Source organism: Aegilops tauschii, chromosome 3, assembly GCF_002575655.3.
Source record: "Aegilops tauschii subsp. strangulata cultivar AL8/78 chromosome 3, Aet v6.0, whole genome shotgun sequence".
Classification (NCBI taxonomy): Eukaryota; Viridiplantae; Streptophyta; class Magnoliopsida; order Poales; family Poaceae; genus Aegilops; species Aegilops tauschii.
Window position 1 is genome coordinate 433,932,946 of NC_053037.3, and position 17,338 is coordinate 433,950,283.

The following is a 17,338-nucleotide window of genomic DNA, read 5'->3' on the forward strand; positions in this document are numbered from 1 at the left end:
GTGATGATGAAGCTACCAGCGCAGGGCTTCGCCTAAGCACTACAACGATATGACCGAGGTGGATTATGGTGGAGGGGGCACCGCACACGGCTAAGAGATCAATGATCAACTTGTGTGTCTATGGGGTGCCCCCCTCCCCCGTATATAAAGGAGTGGAGGAGGGGGAGGAGGCCGGCCTCCTAGGCGCGCCCCAAGGGGAGTCCTACTCCCACCGGGAGTAGGATTCCCCCCGCCCCTTCCCTAGTTGGATTAGGAGAGAAGGAAGGGGGAGGAAGGAGGAAGGAAAGGGGGCCGGCCCCCCTCCCAATTTGGATTGGGCTTGGGGGGCGCGCCCCCTCCTTTTCTCCCTTCTCCTCTATCCCACTAAGGCCCATATACCTCCCGGGGGGTTCGGGTAACCTCCCGGGGGGTTCGGGTAACCTCCCGGTGCACCGGTATATGCCCGATCTCACCCGGAACCATTCCGATGTCCAAATATAGTCGTCCAATATATCGATCTTTATGTCTCGACCATTTCGAGACTCCTCGTCATGTCCGTGATCATATCCGGGACTCCGAACTACCTCCGGTACATCAAAACACATAAACTCATAATATTGATCGTCACCGAACGTTAAGCGTGCGGACCCTACGGGTTCGAGAACTATGTAGACATGACCGAGACACGTCTCCGGTCAATAACCAATAGCGGAACCTGGATGCTCATATTGGCTCCTACATATTCTATGAAGATCTTTATCGGTCAAACCGCATAACAACATACGTTGTTCCCTTTGTCATCGGTGTGTTACTTGCCCAAGATTCGATCGTCGGTATCTCAATACCTAGTTCAATCTCGTTACAAGCAAGTCTCTTTACTCGTTCCGTAATGCATCGTCCCGCAACTAACTCATTATTAACATTGCTTGCAAGGCTTATATCGATGTGCATTATCGAGAGGGCGCGGAGATACCTCTCCGACAATCGGAGTGACAAATCCTAATCTTGATCCATGCCAACTCAACAAGTACCATCGGAGACACCTGTAGAGCACCTTTATAATCACCCAGTTACGTTGTGACGTTTGATAGCACACAACATGTTCCTACGGTATTCGGGAGTTGCATAATCTCATAGTCATAGGAACATGTATAAGTCATGAAGAAAGCAATAGCAATATACTAAACGATCAAATGCTAAGCTAACAGAATGGGTCAAGTCAATCACATCATTCTCTAATGATGTGATCCCACTTATCAAATGACAACTCTTTGTCCATGGCTAGGAAACTTAACCATCTTTGATTAACGAGCTAGTCAAGTAGAGGCATACTAGTGACACTCTGTTTGTCTATGTATTCACACATGTACTAAGTTTCCGGTTAATACAATTCTAGCATGTATAATAAACATTTATCAGGATATAAGGAAATATAAATAACAACTTTAGTATTGCCTCTAGGGCATATTTCCTTCATGTAAGTCATGGTTATTTCATACCGGATCGGTTGCTCACATTTGCAACACGATGCAGGGGCTGCAGAAAGTTCGCAAGCTGGAAATGAATGAAGTTGTGATGTGTGTCAAGAATAATGATGAGATCGCTGCTTAAGCCGTCAGAGTCATGTCATTAAGTTTAGATTCAGGATTTATCTTAGAACTTAGTAATTTTATTTCATTCCAAAGTTCTGTAAGAAGATTATCACTGAATCGTGTTTAATAAACGATGGTTATTCTTATAAGTCTGAGAACAATGGTTGTTCAATTATTATAAGAATATGTTCTATGAATTTGCACCTACTCTCGGTGGTTTATTCATTTTGGATCTTGAATGTGAAAAAGATATCTATAACACTAATGCTAAACATCTTAAGAAAACTGATACCACTTACATGTGGCACTTTCGTCTTGGTCACATTGGAAAGATACGTACACAAAAGCATCATAAAGATGGAGTGTTGACGTCTTTTGATTTTGAATCATTTGATACATGCGAGGCTTGTCTGATGGGTAAATATGACTAAGACGTTGTTCACGGGTTATCCTGAACGGGCAGGTGAATTATTGGAGATGATACATAGTGATGTATGTGGTCCGATGAGCACACTGGCGCACTGTGGATACTTATACTTCGTAACCTTCACTGATAATTTGAGTAGATATGATTATATTTAGACATTTGAAAAGTTCAAAGAATTTCATAACGAAGTAGAGAATCATCATGGCAAGAAGATAAAGTTTCTACGATTGAAGAAGAATATCTAAGTCATGAGTTTAGCAAACATTGAATTGTTTCACTACTTACTTCTCCCGGAGCTCCACAGAAAAATGTAGTATCTGAGAGGCATAACCTAACCTTGTTAGACAGGGTAAGGTCAATGGTGTCACTTACCGATCTGCCTTTATCATTTTGGGGGTATGCATTTGAAACGGCAGCTGCTACTTGTGATAGTGTTGGGCTTTCCCCAAAGAGGAATTGATGAAATACTATAGTAGCAGATAGTATTTTCCTCAGTTAAGAACCAAGGTTATCGAACCAATAGGAGACTCCACTCACACAAGATAAATGGTACCTGCACACACAAACAAATGCTTGCACCCAACGACGGCATGAGGGTTGTCAATCCCGTTGTTCTCGCCAATTGCAAGGACTAAATCTGGTAGTGGTAGATAAATAATAAAAAGAAAAAATACAAGTAAATAAATCATAGCAAGTATTTTTTTATGGTATTAGTAAATATAAAGTGCATGCACCCGAGGGCCATAGCGTTCACTAGAGACATCTCTCCCATGAGCATACTAATGGTGGGTAGACAGATTACTGTTGGGCAATTAATAAAATAGCGCATAGTTATGATGATTCTTCATGACATGATCAATATATATGCATAACGTCCGAGACAAGTAAACCGAAATCTGCCAGCATCTACTACTATTACTCCACCCCTCGACTGCTATCCAGCATGCATGTTAAGGTATTAAGTTCATAACAAGCGGAGTAATGATGACATAATGTACACAAAGTAAGATCAAATAATATGTTTGAGCCCCATCGTTTTACCCTTAGTAGCAACAATACAAATATGTGTCTTGCAACTCCTCTTGTCACGGAGTAAGGACGTTGCAAGATTGAACCTACTATCAAGCACCTCTCCCATTGAAGATAAATCAATCTAATTGGCCAAAAGAGATAGATAGATCAGAGAGAAATACAAGACTATAAAATCACACATATATAAATCTCAGAAAAGACTCAAATACTTCAATGAATAATCTGATCATAAACCCACAATTCATCGGATCCCAACAAACACTCCGCAAAAGTTAAACCCAATATGTCTTCGAAGAGATCATTATACTAGAGAGAGAGAGAGAGAGAGATCTAGCTACTGCAATGGACTCGTATGTCCTGTGGGACTACTCACACATCATCCAGGAGGCAGCAAGGATGATGAATATGGCCTCCGTGATGGATTCCCCTCTGGCAGAGTACCGACGAAGGCCTCCGGATGGGATCACGAAAGAATAGAGACTTCCGGCAGCGATAAAATTGTTTTGGGTCTCGCTTTGGGTGTTTCTGGATTTTAGGGGATTTATAACACTGGAAATAGGTCAAACAGAGCCACGTGGGGCCCATAAGCTCATAGGGGGCGCGATCCCTGAGCTTCTGCCTCTCTTGATCATCGTCTGATACTCCCTCAAAGCTTCTAGGGTCTCTTCTGGTCCAGAAAAAATCACTGTAAAATTTTATCGTGTTTGGACTTCATTTGGTACGGCTTTTCTGCGAAACAAAGAGATAGACACAAAGCAGAAACTGACACTGGGCACTAAGTTAATAGGTTAGTCCACAAAAATAATCTAAAATGGCATATAAAGCATACAAGATTGATAATATAATAGCATAAAACAATCAAAAATTATAAATACGTTGGAGACGTATCAGCATCCCCAAGCTTAACTCTTGCTCGTTCATACGTTGAAGACGGATGAACGGAAAGAAGAGAAGACGACGAGGTGGAACGGGCTCAAGTTCATGGAGGGTGAGAAGTGGAGAGAAAATGTGGTGGACCAACCGAGAAAGGTGCAAGCGTACAAGTACATGATTGCACTCGAGAAGCAGAGGCTTGCAAAAGAAAAGAATGTCAAAGAGTGTGCTATCATGTTCATTGATCCGACCTCGATGGATGACATAACGAGCAAATATTGGGAGCACACTCGTGGTGAGATTTTCGCCCAATCGATGTTCGGTCCAGGCCTTGGTCATGGTGGTGGCGATGGCGGTGGTTGTGGTTATGGTGGTGGTGGTGGTAGTGTCGAACGTGGTGATGGTGGTGACGATGGTGGCGGCTGCGATAATGGTTATGGTGATAGTGAGAATGGAAGTGCTTGAGATCTTGTAGTATGACTTGATAGGGATCGGTCCATGATATAAGACATGTTATGTGGTGTGTGCGGGCGTGCGTGCGTGTGTGTGTTTTAAAGGAGGATTACCTCCGGCCTCTGCATCAGTCGATGCATGCAGCCATAAATGTGTGTGGGTGGGTGGGTGGGTGGGTGCGTGTGTGCGTGCGTGCGTGTGTGTGTGTTTGGATCAACTTGATCAATTTGGTGGCTTGATGAAGTATGTGTATTTGTAATCAAAATGTTGCATATGGTGCATTTGAATCATTCAAATGATTGTTGAAATGCTATGCATGAGAACAGAGCAAAGCTCGAGTGGCTAAAAGCGTGTGTCCACGCGTCGCCCACCTGGGTTCGAAACTTAAGATCGCCCATGGAACGTGGCTCTCATTTCTTCTTAAATGCCAATTCAGGATTTTAGAGCATCTCCAACAGCGGCATCAAAACACGCGCGCGCGGTAAACTTTCAGTTTAGCACGTGCGGGACGTTTTGATGCACTTCAGCGGCGGCTGGAAACTAGCGCGCGGGGGAAAAGGCGGCAGCTCGTGCGCTAGATTTGGCGCACCGCTTCGAGCATGCCTATAAATTGCGGCGCTCGTCACGCGGCCTCCACACTGCCACGCGCGCTCTCCCCGCTCACTCTGTCGCTTACTCACCGCTTCCTCGCCCCCGCCACCACCGCCCCACCATGCCGCCGCGCCGCCGGGGATCGTCTGGCTACCGCGGCGTCCGCGAGCGCCCCGGCGGCACCTACTATGCCGAGATCCGGTCCGGCGACGTCCGGCTCGGCCTCGGCACGTTCGGGACCGCGCACGAGGCCGCCCGCGCGTACGACGCGGCGGCGTGGCGCCTAGAGAGGCCGCCGGCCCAGATGAACTTCCGCGACGTCTTCACGCGCGAGCAGGCGCAGTCCGTCGACCCTCCGCCTCGTCTTATCACGGACCAGGACCGTGCGGAGCACCGTCGGCAGCAGCGTCGCCTCCTGATCGCCGAGGAGGACGAGCGAGCCATGGCGGCGTGGCGCCGGCGCCACCCGAAGGACGTCGTGGCGGAACGCGCCTTCTGGGTGGAAAGGATGGCAAAGCGCCGCACGGAGCGGTTGGACAGGCGTCGGCTGAAGGCCCTGGCGATATCGCAGTGCGATATCGTTGAAGCAGGTGGGGTGTCGATCTTTGGGGATAATGATCCTCGTTGGGAGGACATATGGATCGATACCTCGGACAACACCAGTCCGGATGAGGACGAGGATGACTTGGAGTAGGTTGTAGTTGCACTGTAGTATGTAGTTGCACGGTAGTTTTCAATGTAGTTGCACCGTAGTTTTATCTATCTATGTATCGTTTATCTATCTATGCTATGAACTATATAAAATATCTATATATCGTTTTTATATGAATTTTTATATGTATCGTTTTTTATAAATAAAAAATATGTATGCAATGTTCGTGCGATAGCGCGCGCTGCATTTTAGCGCGCCTGCTGGAGCTACGCGCGTGCGCTAAATTTTAGCGCGGCTGCTGGAGCCAGCGCTGCCCGCCGCGTTTTTTCAGACGATGGGCGCGCTGCAAAGTACTTTTTAGCGCGCCGCGCATTGGGCGGCTGTTGGAGATGCTCTTAGTATCGTGGAGTACTTTGCAATTGTTTGAAATGTATTATGTGACAAAGGATGGAAGATCATGTCAGTGCACTACTTATCCTCCCAGGAGTGCAAGAGAAGGTTTGCGGGCTACATTACATATGTGATGATCGTGTCATCTGATCTTGATGCTCGTTCGCAACAGTATGAGCTGTTCCCTTTAAATAGTCCTCTGAATTCTGATACTCTGATCCCCGGTTGCCGTAACACACCCAACCGGCTATATAGCTCTGCCTTCCATACAAGATACTACCACTAGTAACAAAGACCACACATTCACGCCACGATTCCCCGGTAGAGAAAAAACCCGCAAAAACACTCTCCTGCAAACTGAAATGGTAGGCGAAGCGAAATCAAAAGAGATACTTGGAGACGTAGTACTTGGTGGTAGAACCAGCCCTGGGGTTATCTGAGCCAGTCTTGGGGTTGGGGCCGACGATCTTGGGAACGGAGCTGGCCTTAGGTTTGGCGGCGGTGGCGGTGTTCCTGTCCCCCAGCCAGTGCTGCATGTGCACCCCGATGGCGTCCAGGTACATGGCGCTCCGGCCGTGGAAGCCGACCACCTTCCCCTGCGTCGTGGCGGAGGTGAAGTAGGTCCCGACCTCGTCGCCGAACGGCCCGTACTTGCCCCGGCTGCTGACGACGGTGATCGACCTCAGTACCCTGGGCCCTTCCCCGACGCAGGTGTTGTAGTAGCCGTATATGCAGATCAGCACCTCGTGCGGGTAGTCCAGCTTGATCTGCACATGCATTCGATCAAATGAATGATGATTAGCAAGGCGTAATCTGCAAAAGAGATGGCTAATTGGGGCTCTGCTCTGGTCTGCTGTGCTCACCCTGTGTGTGATCTGACCACCGTTGCCATGCCTGGTAGACCAGACGGACTGCCCGCTCCGGTCATACTCGATCTGTATGGACCCAATGAAGTCGTCTCTGGTCACGTAGATCTGCTTGATGCCCGTGTAGACGCCGTCGTCCCACGGCTTACCCCCCTCCCCTCCCCACGGCCCGGGCCCTATCGGTATCGGTTCTTTCACCACACCGTAGGTAACCTGCAAGATGAACCCTCCACAATCTCAGACACATTCTTACCTCAGTAGTAGTAATACCAAACAGTGAATTTCCTCGAGAAATCGATTTGACTTTACCTCGTCCCCGATCTCCCTCATGGGCAGTGCAAGCATGTCGCCCAACGGGGTCGTGCCGGCGGATTTCTCCGACAGCACCTTGCCTTCCAGGACATGAACCCCGATGCTGTCGACGTACCACGCTCCCCTGCCGTGGAACCCCACGATCCTCCCTTCCGTCAGGCAGCTGGAGAAGAAGGTGCCGGTCTCGTCCCCGAACGGCCCGTGGCTCTTCTTCGTGGTGTGGAAGGTGATGGACTTGATCGCCGTCGGGCCCATGATCATCGTCGGCCCGAAGTACCCGGTGACGTGGGTCAGGATCTCCGTCGGGAAGTCGAATATGATCTGCCCATACAAAGTTCCCATTTCACAAAGGTCTGAAACTCATCCATGCTCTGAAACTCTGAAGAGGAAATTGTGTTTACCTTTTCCGGTCTAGCCGCCCCGCTGGAGCCGCGCTTGTCGCCCCAGATCGCCTGCCCGTTCCGGTCGTAGAGGACCTTCATGGAGGATATCCCCAGCCCCCGCGTTATGTTGATCTGCCGGACGCCGGTGAATATGCCGTCGTCGAATATGGTGCCGCCGGTGCCGCCCCACGGGCCGAACCTCACCGGAGTGCTTATGGTCATGGTCCCGTTGTCCGAGATGAAGCTAGGGAACGACACCATCTGTGGAGCAAGATGTTACAAGAAATGTATGTTAAATAACTTGATTGCAGATATCACTTATACAGTACAGACTGTAATACTGTATAAGGCTTTAGTTTGCCTGGATCACCTTGTTCGAGAGGGTTGCAATGCGTGATGAATTAGGATTCTGCTCCTTTGCAGGAACCATTTCATACCCAGCATTGCCATCCGCGTACTTATGCCCGTTTCTGTCGACGGACCTCGTTATGCTTCGGAGCGCCGACGGAGCGCTGGAAGGATTTGGATCCTTCCCGCTCAAGCTTGCAAGGCTCTGTGGAACAGGAAAAGTAAGAAAGGGCTTGTCCAAAACACACAAAACAATTCTGAAACAGTTCTGTTGTCCAAAATATACAAAACAATTCTCAAACAGTTATATTCTACCTAGAAATTTATGATGTTCAGAATTTTTTTTCTTGCAGATACTAGTTCATACTCCTACTCATGAAGTGATTTTGATGTCATGAACTAGAATCAAGGAAACTGTTCAAATCTTAGTGAAGCGATCGAATGCTACCTAGTTAACATGCCAATTTCGGTCATGAACAAGTGCAAGATTAATGCTACCGCGGTATTCTGAATCGGCATCCCTGAAGAACACAAGCATGCTACTGACTACTTGGTAGTTTTGCCTTTCCAACCAAACACAAGTGCAACTCCTCTTGGCAGACAAAATAGGGAGGCAAACATGTACAAGCTTACCATGTTCCGCTGTCCAAACAAAGCCCAGAAGCGCCTTGAAGGTAGAGAGCTTTAGACGGCGACGCCGAAACAGGGGAACCCCTGCTGCAGTGCTGCTAGCGATCAGCTTGGTAGTCTGACAGGAAGGAGAGGCGTATCTACCTATTTATAATACACAAGACTGATGCAGAGGATGTCAAATGGAGTACACCACGATGCTCAGAGACAGCGCCGTTCACGAGTGAGGAGAGGACACCCAGACACGGCGCTGCTAACGGCTCAAGACGCCCGGCCCGGGATCGAGCTAGAAGAGGGCGGGCAGAACTGGATTCGCTGACCATTGCGATCGCCGATTACCAATATTATTCCGATCACGAGGAGACGAAAGGGGAACGATTTCTTGGATTGACACCAGCTGTGATTCCTCGAATTCACGGTGGGAAACTAAAGAGGCCGCCACTCCTGCTGCCCCCCCTCTTTATTTCGATTCTTCACAGAATGTTTCGCCGCTTTCTTTCACCTCGCCACTATGCTCGGTGGCGTGCGTCACGCTGATGCAGAGGCCGGGGCTTTCCCCTTTTTAGAGAAAAAAAACCTCGTCACTACATGTCAGACGTTCGACAACATCACTCGCTCGGACAACATGGTGGCCACCGTACGAGCTAATTCAACTTTTTCGATAAAAAGTGTATTTATTAACTTAAAATATAGCATCAAGCAGATACACGGGATGATGAGCAATACACTATTATCTTCTTACAAGGGAAGTGAGATGATTGTAAGCAAAAGGAGGGGGGATAGTTTCTCATGCCAAGATAAAAAACTCAAGCGCCATCTGTTTCCTATTTGATTTCAAAACAGCGGAATATCATCACCCGTGGTTCACTTGAGCATGAATTGAGTTCGGTCTCCTTATGAATTCAAGTTGGTAAAGAAGTGGACTTCGGAGCTTTCGCTACAACCCCTCCAAGGTGGGCAACTGTCTCATTTGACACTAGCACTTAAATAAAGAAAGGTAGGAAGTTCTCCCTCCCTCTAATGAAATGGGCTTCTTTAAATTAGACTCTGCGTAGATAGGATGCACCTAACCATACACTCAAAAATATGATAAAAAGAGTAAGAAAACTGACATATCGACCACAGTAAAGTCCTATAAGACCGACACGATACCTATGACAAAGGATTGAAGATTATGCTATCACTCATGTTAAAAAAACTCTCTAACCACCTGCTTTAACCATGTACACACCGCCTTCAACAGCGGTTGGTACTCCGCTACCTATAACAAAAAATAATAAGCTACAAAAGAGAAGAGCCTTTTTCATTAAAGACTAAATCATTTCTACATAGCCAAAGCCACCATAGTGTTTTAAATTTATTTGAGATACCGTTCAACAAATGATCAAAAATATTGAAAAAATAGGTGTTTGATTGTCTCGCCATGCATTGACGCTATTTGGATGACTGACCATGTAGAATGTTCAAGCTTGCATTGAAAAAAGAGGTGTTTGATTATCTCGTCATGAGTATAAAAACTATACTTCCGAAAATCCAATTCGGCTCTCGGATGCACGTGCTCCTGAGCCGGAAATAATTATTGAAATGTAAAAAAAATGGTTTCATAGTCACATCCAAACGTTACTTGTAAAAAAATTAGATGAAAAGGTTAAGCATTTTGATCTGCACAAAAAAAATTAAACACCAAATATTACATTTAAATTTGTTTTTCACTGATGCACTGCTACTCGCATGAAAATTATCGGTTATGCTTGCGGGTGCACTTCACTATGATCTCACCGAGATTAATGGATGCGGGTGCACACTCATATTATTCCACACATGCGGGTGCACTTCAATATGATCTCACCGAGATTCATGGATGTATCGAAGGTTTCCATCCGTTTATGTCGGTTCCATTAAACAATGGCAGTTCCTTTTGCTTTTAAAAACAAACAAACGAAACGACTGCAATCCATTAATAGACCACATTAACACGACTCGACAAAGCGTTCGTTGCTCCTTTAAAATGGTCTGAAAGAACCTCATTCTCAATCCTCCTATCTAGAAGTCACGATCAATAGATACGCAGTCAAGCATGGCACTCAAGGAATTACTCATGTTCGTCACCCTCCTCTTCCTTCTCCTCCGAGCAGCCACGGCGAACCACCGGCACGAGAATGTCATCGACCGGTGCTGGCGTGGCCAGCCTAACTGGGCCACCGACCGGCAGCGGCTCGCCATGTGCTCCGTGGGCTTCGTGGGGAAGATGCGGCAGAACCGTGGCCACGGGGTGACCGCGTACACGGTCACCGACCCGAGCGACGACCCCGTGCGGCCCCGGCCCGGCACGCTGCGGTACGGCGCGACGGTGCTGCCGGGGAAGGTCTGGATCACCTTCCGGCCGGGCAGCATGCACATCAGGCTGGCGCAGCCGCTCTTCGTGAAGAGCTTCACCGCGATCGACGGCCGGGGCGCCGACGTGCACGTCGCGGGGGGCGCTGGCATCGTGCTCTACGAGGTGAGCAACGTGGTCATCCACGGGCTCCACGTGCACGGCATCCGCGCGCAGCCCCCCGGGCGGGTCGTCCGGCCCGGCGGCGCCGTGCAGAACATGGACGTCGGCGACGGCGACGCCATCCGGCTGCTGTCCAGCTCCAAGGTGTGGATCGACCACAACACGCTGTCGCGCTGCGAGGACGGCCTCCTCGACGTGACGCTCGGGTCCACGGACGTGACCGTCTCCAACAACTGGTTCCATGACCACGACAAGGTGATGCTGCTGGGCCACGACGACCAGCACGTCGCCGACCGCCGAATGCGGGTCACCGTGGCGTTCAACCGCTTCGGGCCCAACGTGAACCAGCGCATGCCGAGGATCAGGCATGGCTACGCCCACGTCGTCAACAACTTCTACGACGGGTGGAGGGAATACGCCATTGGCGGGAGCATGGGCCCCACTGTCAAGAGCCAGGGCAACCTGTTCATCGCCTCCACGGCGGAGAGTGCCAATGTTGGTACCGATTTATTTTTTAAAGACGATTTGAGAGTGGCGTTTGAATTGCCAGAGCTCGCCTTCTGATCTTGGTATGTTCTTTGCAGGTGACGAGAAGGATGCCGGTCGGACATGCCGCCGGGAAGGACTGGCATTGGCACTCCAGTGGGGACTCGTTTGAGAACGGCGCCGTCTTCAAGCAGACGGGCAGCAAGGTGCGCCCGAATTACAACAAGCACCAGGCGTTCCCGGCGGTGAGCGCCAGCGAGGTGAGATCGCTGACCAAGGACGCCGGTGCTCTGAGGTGCTCCGCCAGGGCCGCGTGCTGAACGGAGAGGATAAAGACGTCCATTGGAGTGTGTTACACTTTGAATATAATGTACTTGCTGATGGAGCTTATAGCTGTAAAAATGGCTGCGATTTTACTTCCTTTGTTTCTTTTTACTCCGCATATTAGATTTGGCTCAAGTCAAATTTATAAGTTTGACCAAATTTAAAGATCCATAAAACCATTTAAATATTACTATATGAAAGTATATGCAATGACGTTCTAATGATATTGATTTGTTACTATGAATGTTTTACGTTTCTTTTTAGTATTCCCTTGCGTCCCTTGCAAGCTCTTTTACCAACCGCTAACACGATCTTGCCTTCGCATAATTCCTCGAGTTCACCATGGAAAACCAAAGAAGCAGTCGTCGCTTTAACTGGATTCTCGAATAGAAATTTCGCCTCTTTTGTTTTGGGGTACTACCGCCTTTCTTTTTCTCGGTGCACTAGAAGAACGCTGAAGGTATGGACAGAAGAGACATCCAGTGGATAGCAAACTGGCTCACACTAAAGCAATCTGAACGAATAATACAGAATGACTCGGCGCTTCCATATGTACATGTTTAACGACGACTAAGGGGAAGCAGAATACCGACGACCCGACGGAAAAAAAAAACACATACAACACCACTCTATCAAAGTACAGCACTGTCAACAATGTCAGGTCGCTGCAGATATGTGCATCTCGCTGTTCTTTTAACGGAAAATGTGAAAAACTCTAGGTGTTGTTTCCGCACTCTCAAGGGCACACGAATCTAGGGGTGATGATAGCCCTTTCCTTTCTGATCATGGTTGCGCCTTACTTGTCCAGAAAGGCCTTCAAACAAAACGGTGGGTAAGAATCCTGCTCCAAGAGTTCAAATGTCATGTATGCATCATGATGCTGACAACACCAATTAGTGAAATCTCAATTAAAGTCGATTAGTAACTTCCAGAAAGAAATGTTTCCTTTTGTAAGTAAAATAGCAATATTTGTAAAAATTATCTTAGATGGGCTAGAAAATGACTTAACGAGTTATACAAGTCATGCAGAATCATGACTGATAATGAGGAAAACAAAGACAGGATTAGTGCTATAGTATATTACCTTGTCAACTTCCTGCTGTAGATATTGTCTAACCACGGTTGACTGCTGTATAACTCTCTCCAATGATGAATATGCTGGTAGATTAGCATGTGCTGCCATTGATCACCAAACAAACATCAAAATACGATCATATATGCAGGTTATGGTACCAGAAGCTAAAGAGGGTATCTTAGAGCGTACCGAGAATAGCCCGATTCAAGCTATCTGCAACATTCTGCCTATACTCTGGGGCTAGTAGATGAAACATAGGTGACTTCTCAGGCTCTTCATAAGCTAGGAGGGCCATAAAGTCCTGCACAACAACACAAGGATCTCCATAGTTACTCACGCACAACAAAATCAAAACATCCCCATAAGGGACATGCTAAAGAAGTTGCATATAACTGGTTGAATGGTGCTTCTCTACTTCAACCATATGCAACTCATGTTGCGTTCAGTATATCTAGCAGCACCCGGTATCGGTGATGATAATGGGCTACTTCTCCGTACTTGGGCAACACAAATGATCATGTTGTATTGATAGTATGTGACAAGCTAAGACTAATTCAATGCGAATATCATGCTGAAACTGGATCTGTTGTAATCATTAAACATAATGAAACCACATCGTAGTCTGGCAAATTCAACAAAGATGGTAATATCAATCAGAATCCAGATGACTACAGCACAGGAGAAATTTCAAGTGGTCTGGCATCCGTGCTGTTTTGATATATCCTTCCATATGATTGCATAATATCTCATGTATCACAGACAACCAAATTCCTACTAGTATATGAAAACGAGATTTGAAGTTGTCTAATAAGTCTAGGGTTATAAAAAGTTATACCTCTAATTTCTCAACATACTTGGAAACTTTACCAAAGGGTGTCAACTTTTTCTGGCCAAACTCAAGTGCTTCTGTGCTGCCAGTCAAAAATAGCCAGATTAATAAAACCATATAACCCAATTTCCCACCTCCAAAATAAATTCGGCCAGTTACCATTTTCTGGAACGAATTAGCTCAATGAAGTGAAGACTTATAAGATCAAAATGTAAATCCATGTCATTCTCTAGCAAGTTGGGCGCCAACTCTTCTGTCAGTTCTATGGCCTTCACGGCATCCCCTTCCACCACAAAATTTAAGATCGCTGAAACAAAATCCCAACACAGCATTAGAATATGAGATGCAAATAGCCCATGCATGTAGACAAATGGGGATGGAAATGGTCATTTTGTAAAACTGACATACTCCATATTGTCAGGAATTCATGATATGTAAGCTCAGATACATTTAAGATCTAGTTCAACCACGATTATTTCAAAGGCACTACAGAAGAACAAAGGGAGCAAACAAGAGCTAGCGTTAAAAAGAAACTATAATGAAAGTATCCCGAAAAAATCAAAAAATGTAAAACATAAAGGAATTACCCTCAGGCCTCAGGTTTACTTAGGTATAACTAAGCAGCCTAATGTGACATGGTAAATCAAATCAATAGGTTAAAGTGCATGATAGAACTTGTATTTCTAATGGTGTCAAGTGTCAACAGGAATCACATCCAGACACTAGTAACAAAGTACAAATGACAGTGAACAACAATCATGTCTGAATTGGCTACATGTTGATATCCCATCCGCCAAATGAAGTGCAGTTTCCATACTTGAATTGACCAGTTGATTCAGTAGGAGTATTTCAGTTAACAGAATTAGTAATTAGTACTATTGATACACATCTTTTCTTATAAGACGAAAATGGACTTCCTTCATCATCTTTAATTAACATTGACATTGTAATGGACAGGTTTGAACGAATATAAGAATACAAAAATGGGAAAGTTAATGTACACCAGAACTGCAAGAAATTTGCAGAAATATAGAGAGGTTCCTTGTATGCAATTTAACAAGTACTCCCTCCGTAAAGAAATATAAGAGCATTTAGATCACTACTTTAGTGATAGTAGTGATCTAAACGCTCTTATATTTCTTTACGGAGGGAGTAATACACAATTACACATCCCTAAACAATACCAATAAAAGATTAAGTATTGACCTGCAAATATATATACCTTTACGTTTATCCACATCTACAGTATAATCAACAGGTAACTTTAGCCCAGTGCTGGATAGGAAGGTCTCTGCGGTCTCCTTAAAACAATTGTGCATAAGATAAGATAGCACTATGTTGCGAACATCGTTATCGCTGACAGACTGCGGTTAAAACAAATTTCAATGTCAATAGCAGGCTATTACCAAAAGTAAGATGAAAGCATAATAATATCATCAAAATTTAGGGAGAATAACTCTAGTCATCTGCCTCAACAACGGTAATAGGTTATTTCCTTAAGTGAATTTGGCAACGCCGAGGCAACTTTATACTCATTTCAGCAAGCATAGCTGCATTGATTATCCATGGGCACAGTGAGATAACAGTGCTCTCTTACCTAGTAGTGTCCAAATTCCTATTTTTTGTGTATATTAATAGCATAAAAGCATTTGTGAAATTACAAATGACAAATGAATATGTTCCAATAGAAAACAAATATGCTTATCGCTGACGTGCTTTAATAGTTGTGAAATTACAAATGACAACTGAATATGTTCAACAAAGGGTAAGGACTCAGGGGAGATTCTTTCACAGAACGATTCCCTATTGAGATGCAGGCATCTAGTAGAGTTGTAGTTTCAGGGAGGGTGCACGCTTGGAAATTAAGGCGTTGTCAGAGTTCGCAAATGCATATACATGGGTCGGCATGGGTATCTAAGCAGCAAAGCATATCTATATGGATCGGGCATCTAGTGGCAAAAAGAAGGAAAGTGGTAATGAGGTGACGTGATCCGCCAGCAATCGCTACATTGCGGTAGACTGGTGGCCCTCAACCAATAGCAAGCACAGGACAGCAAAGGTTGGGCTGCAAATGTTTAATTTCAGGCCACCGATAAGATTGAGGTAATAAATATGGCATTGGGGTTTCGCCAGAATTAATGGCACGTAAATTCATGGATTCAGTAAAACATCAGGTATACTTTTTCTACTGACCGGATATTGTTTTAACGTCACTTCTACTACTTCTGTGTTTACCATAAGGGCAATACTACTTAGAGCACTCTATAAGTCTCCATTGACAGAATACCAGATTAAGAAGCATGTACAAGTGGTTCAATACTCTGCAACCTGCACTCATGTTGTTGAACACTAAACTGGCATGCTGCGGAATCGCCCCGATAGAGCGACCCGCTAATCACTCAGAAAGCTCCCTATGCCGCATACCGCCAAGCAGAGCGTCTCTTTGATTCCACTGGACCGTAGGGTGCCTTATCGACAAAGTTCCAATCTCTTGTTCACTAGAAACCCACGCAATTGACGAAGTCCCAATCTTCTGCACTACAAGCCACCTTATTATCGACAAAGAATCGATCTCTCTTTGTTCCTACCACAACAACCTCATCCCCAAAGTTTGGACCTTCTCTCACTAAAAAAACCCTAGCACGAGCAGATCATCCAGTCCAGGCAGTCCAGTACACGGAAATCTACGCAAACGAATCCATTAGCCGAACACGAAGCAATGGGTACTCGGAAGGAATTCCGCACGGACGGGGGGAAATCACAAGAGCCCCCCACCTACCTCGCCGCCCCATCTCCAATACCAAACGGATTCGCGAACGAACAATAGCCAACACCGGAACCGAGGAAGTTAAACGAGTGGTGGGGGGAGGGGGGGGAATGAGGAGCGTGGAGAGCGAGCGTACTGCGTCCTCGTAGAGGCGGGGATCCAGGTCCATCATGGCGGAGGAGAGGTCCAGGAGGTCGGCGCCGGACGCTAGGAGGGGAGGCGGGCGCTGCCTGCCGCTGGGGGAGCCGAGATTCCCCAAAAAGGGTTTTTTCTATTCTAATTTTTCTTTGTTTCCTCCTTTTCTTTGCCTGGATGCTCTTCAGGGCCCGTGGTGACGGCGCATGGGAGGACTTTTGTTTTTGCCCTAGTAGGACTAGAGAAGTGCTGAGAGTTCGTCAGTTCTACGAGGTTTTTTCTCAAAGGAGAAGTGAAAAGAAATTACAGGATTATTAGGAAAAGATTCTACTATACCACAATTCTAGATTAAAATCACCGTTCATTCATTTACTCATAAAAATTTGAAATTTCCGCCGATACAATGCTTAAAATAGGGGGACTTGAAACCAGACTTTAAATAGTAACTCTTCACTAACGCCCATCTTGGCTAACCGATGTGACGCTTCGTTTCCAGAATGGGGCAGTGCTCTGCGCTAACGCGCCGACCCAGTTTTTCGGTCGGTCACATCTGGTGCGTCAGATTCTGTTGTTACCCATCGTCAGATCTGGCCCTTTGCATCTTTTTTTTTTCTTAAACAAAACGGCATCCAATCCAAAACAGTACCGCTGGACATCGGCGACGCTCGAGGCCGGACCTTGAAGCCCCCGCCGCCCC

The 17,338-nt window shown here is 46.3% G+C and overlaps 4 protein-coding genes across 5 annotated transcripts; 2 read left to right on the top strand and 2 right to left on the bottom strand.

Annotated features, from left to right (window-relative positions):
- Positions 1-5,068: 5,068 nt before the first annotated feature.
- On the top strand, positions 5,069-5,641 carry LOC109757484 (uncharacterized). Its single transcript, XM_020316304.1, has one exon. The coding sequence runs from the start codon at positions 5,069-5,071 to the stop codon at positions 5,639-5,641; it is 573 nt and encodes a 190-aa protein (XP_020171893.1).
- Positions 5,642-5,992: 351 nt separating this feature from the next.
- LOC109757496 (jacalin-related lectin 3) lies at positions 5,993-8,852 on the bottom strand. Its single transcript, XM_020316315.4, has 6 exons — positions 8,532-8,852; positions 7,921-8,103; positions 7,569-7,811; positions 7,165-7,488; positions 6,853-7,068; positions 5,993-6,756 (listed from the first exon to the last, which is right to left on the bottom strand). Exons 1-6 carry the CDS (start codon positions 8,532-8,534, stop codon positions 6,370-6,372), a joined length of 1,356 nt encoding a protein of 451 aa, XP_020171904.1. The 5' UTR covers positions 8,535-8,852; the 3' UTR covers positions 5,993-6,369.
- Positions 8,853-10,518: 1,666 nt separating this feature from the next.
- Positions 10,519-11,947, top strand: LOC109757500 (probable pectate lyase 4). The gene is made up of 2 exons (XM_020316320.4): positions 10,519-11,520; positions 11,610-11,947. The coding sequence occupies exons 1-2, from the start codon at positions 10,606-10,608 to the stop codon at positions 11,829-11,831; spliced, it is 1,137 nt and encodes a 378-aa protein (XP_020171909.2). The 5' UTR covers positions 10,519-10,605; the 3' UTR covers positions 11,832-11,947.
- A 371-nt stretch (positions 11,948-12,318) lies between these two features.
- On the bottom strand, positions 12,319-16,864 carry LOC109757499 (uncharacterized). Of its 2 annotated transcripts, none has more exons than XM_020316319.4 (7): positions 16,643-16,864; positions 14,962-15,103; positions 13,899-14,046; positions 13,746-13,821; positions 13,100-13,211; positions 12,920-13,011; positions 12,319-12,649 (listed from the first exon to the last, which is right to left on the bottom strand). In XM_020316319.4, the coding sequence occupies exons 1-7, from the start codon at positions 16,676-16,678 to the stop codon at positions 12,632-12,634; spliced, it is 624 nt and encodes a 207-aa protein (XP_020171908.1). In that variant the 5' UTR covers positions 16,679-16,864; the 3' UTR covers positions 12,319-12,631. The 2 variants fall into 2 exon arrangements, with proteins under 2 accessions (XP_020171908.1, XP_020171907.1); XM_020316318.4 differs by having other exon boundaries at positions 12,319-12,676.
- Positions 16,865-17,338: the final 474 nt, after the last annotated feature.